The 2,887-nt window shown below is 52.9% G+C and overlaps 1 protein-coding gene across 1 annotated transcript in view; it reads right to left on the bottom strand.

Annotated features, from left to right (window-relative positions):
* The window catches only part of chrm4b (cholinergic receptor, muscarinic 4b), a 3,283-nt gene extending 1,431 nt beyond the window's left edge, over positions 1-1,852 (bottom strand). The window contains exons 1-3 of the mRNA XM_034878932.1: positions 1,848-1,852; positions 1,349-1,716; positions 108-917 (exon numbers count right to left, since the gene is read on the bottom strand). Coding sequence (XP_034734823.1) covers positions 108-917; positions 1,349-1,716; positions 1,848-1,852 — 1,183 coding nt within the window. The remainder of the gene's footprint in view (positions 1-107; positions 918-1,348; positions 1,717-1,847) is intronic.
* Positions 1,853-2,887: the final 1,035 nt, after the last annotated feature.

Raw genomic sequence — 2,887 nt, 5'->3', positions numbered from 1 at the left:
CCCCCCCCCCCCCCCCGCCTGCTCTCGTCCTCTTTCATCTCCAACGAGCCTATCATGACCAGAAAGTCCCAAGGGGCGGGGCTTCCCTGCTGTGTCACCGTGGTTACCTTGGTCGAGCGGCAGGTCCGAGGACCCGGGGTCAGAGGTCACCCAGCTGCGTCGTTTCAACAGGAAGTCTCTCGCGGACGGACTCCGCCCCCCCCGCGCGGCCCGGAGCGCGCTCAGCCGGCGGCCGCTGGCGGCGGAGAGGCGGCAGTACAGGCCGAGCATGACGGCCGCCGGCAGGTAGAAGGACGGCAGCGTGGTCGCCAAGGTGACGGCCGGGCTGGCGAGGAGGTGGGCGTGGCACTCTCCGTCCGGCACCGCGCGCCGGCCGCCGCGGGTCTGCCAGATCAGGATGGCGGGCGCCCAGAGCGCCGCCGCCAGCAGCCACGCGCCGCCGATCACCGCGGCCGCCGCGCCGCGCGTCCGCCGCGCCGGGTAGCTCAGCGGCCGCGTCAGGCACAGGTAGCGGTCCAGGCAGATGGCGAGCAGGTGCAGCACGGACGCCGCGCTCGCCACGTAGTCCAGGACCAGCCACAGGTCGCAGAGCGCGGCGCCGAGCGGCCAGCGGCCGCGCAGCACGTACAGCGCGTACACGTTGACGGACACGGCGCCCACCAGCAGGTCGGCCGCCGCCAGGCTCAGCAGGAAGTAGTTGTTGACGGTGCGCAGGCGCCGGTTCACCCGGACGGACAGGATGACCAGCGCGTTGCCTAGCACCGTGACGGCGCTGAGGGAGCCCGTTGCCACGGCGATGAGGACCAGCCGGGCCGCGGGGTAGGACGGGGGCGGGGTCTCCCGGGAGGCGTTGCCGGGGTTACAGGGGCGGAGCCACACGGAGGCGTTGGGGTTATCCGTCATCAGTTCCATGGCACCTGGAAAATGCCCAGAGTTTGAGGTGCATTGTGGGTAATGTAGGCGCCAGCTGTAACCCTGTTGACTTGATGATGCTTTTTATCTTTTTTCTTTACTATTAGTCCAGTACATGTAGACCAAAAGACCAAAATACAATATAAATCAGCTAACACACATAATAGTCTTATTAATAATACAGTAATTATATATAATTATTATATAAGTAGCTGTATCTGTTGTTTTATTGAATGCATTTGTATATTATTTATATTATCATATTGTATTATTAGTAATAGTATTATTGTGTTTTAGTTGATTTATTTTGTATTTTTGTCTTTTGCAGTATGTTGATTAATATTTATAATTTTATATTTTTTATAATTTCTGACAATACGAAGAAAGAAAATAACAAAAAGTTAAATTTAACTTACAGGAGGTGATGGAGCTAAACCTCCTAAAGGACCCGTCTCCTCCTTAAGGACCCGTCTCCTCCTAAAGGACCCGTCTCTTCCTCCGTCTCCTCCGTCCGTCTCCTCCGTCTTCCTCTGTCTCCTCTGTCTCCTACTAAAGGACCTGTCTCCTCCGTCCGTCTCCTCCGTTTCCCTCTGTCTCCTCTGTCTCCTCCTAAAGGACCTGTCTCCTCCGTCCGTCTCCTCCGTTTCCCTCTGTCTCCTCTGTCTCCTCCTAAAGGACCCGTCTCCCTCCGTCTCCTCCGTCCGTCTCCTCCGTCTCCTCCGTCCTCCTCTGTCCTCCTCTGTCTCCTCCTCCTCCAGCAGCTGTTTATATGCTGCCGGGTACGGAGGCTTGTTGCTGCCTCCTCTGACCAGACATCAGCTCTGAGGATCAGGACTAATGTGGTCCCGACGTTATAAAACCTCGGCTGCCCTCCGGAGGTGGAAACAACTCCTCCGTCCAATCAGCTGCTCCGTCCAATCAGCTGCTCCGCCTGCGTCATGTGGGACTAACGAGGAGACATCTTCACCATGTATTAAATGCATCTTGTTGAAAGGTAAACAAAGAACTCAGCAGGGCAGCAATGAGCCCCCATACAGGGGACAACATGAGGACTACATGAAGACAACATGAAGACATTATGAGGACAACATGAGGACAGCTTGAGGACATTATGAGGATAACATGAGGACAACATAAGGACATTATGAGGACAACATGAAGACATTATGAGGATAACATGAGGACAGCTTGAGGACATTATGAGGATAACATGAGGACAACATAAGGACATTATGAGGACAGCATGAGGACAACATGAAGACATTATGAGGATAACATGAGGACAGCTTGAAGACATTGTGAGGATAACATGAGGACAACATAAGGACATTATGAGGACAACATGAAGACATTATGAGGACAACATGAGGACAGCTTGAGGACATTATGAGGATAACATGAGGACAACATAAGGACATTATGAGGACAACATGAGGACAACATGAAGACATTATGAGGATAACATGAGGACAACATGAAGACAACATGAAGACATCATGAGGATAACATGAGGACAACATGAAGACATTATGAGGATAACATGAGGACAACATAAGGACAACATGAGGACAACATGAAGACATTATGAGGACAACATGAGGACATTATGAGGACAACATGAAGACATTATAAGGGCAACATGAAGACATTATGAGGACAACATGAGGACTCGGCGGGGCAGCAGTGAGTCCCCGTAGACCAGGACTGGGATCCGTCCAATCAGCTGCTCCGCTGAGTGTTGAGGACCGAGCTCTGCTTCACGTTCGTCATCGTCTTAAGTTAATTACAATTATTATAATGATAATAATAATTAACATAATGGCCCGAGACTGTGGAATGAGCCGTCTATACATGTCAGACTGGCCCAGAGACTGTGGAATGAGCCGCCTCTACATGACAGACTGGCCCCGAGACTGTGGAATGAGCTGCCTCTACATGTCAGACTGGCCCAGAGACTGTGGAATGAGCCGCCTCT

Source organism: Etheostoma cragini, chromosome 8 (genome assembly GCF_013103735.1).
Source record: "Etheostoma cragini isolate CJK2018 chromosome 8, CSU_Ecrag_1.0, whole genome shotgun sequence".
Taxonomy (NCBI): domain Eukaryota; kingdom Metazoa; phylum Chordata; class Actinopteri; order Perciformes; family Percidae; genus Etheostoma; species Etheostoma cragini.
Note: the sequence above shows the minus strand (reverse complement) of the source record. Positions and strands in the feature narration are given on the sequence as shown.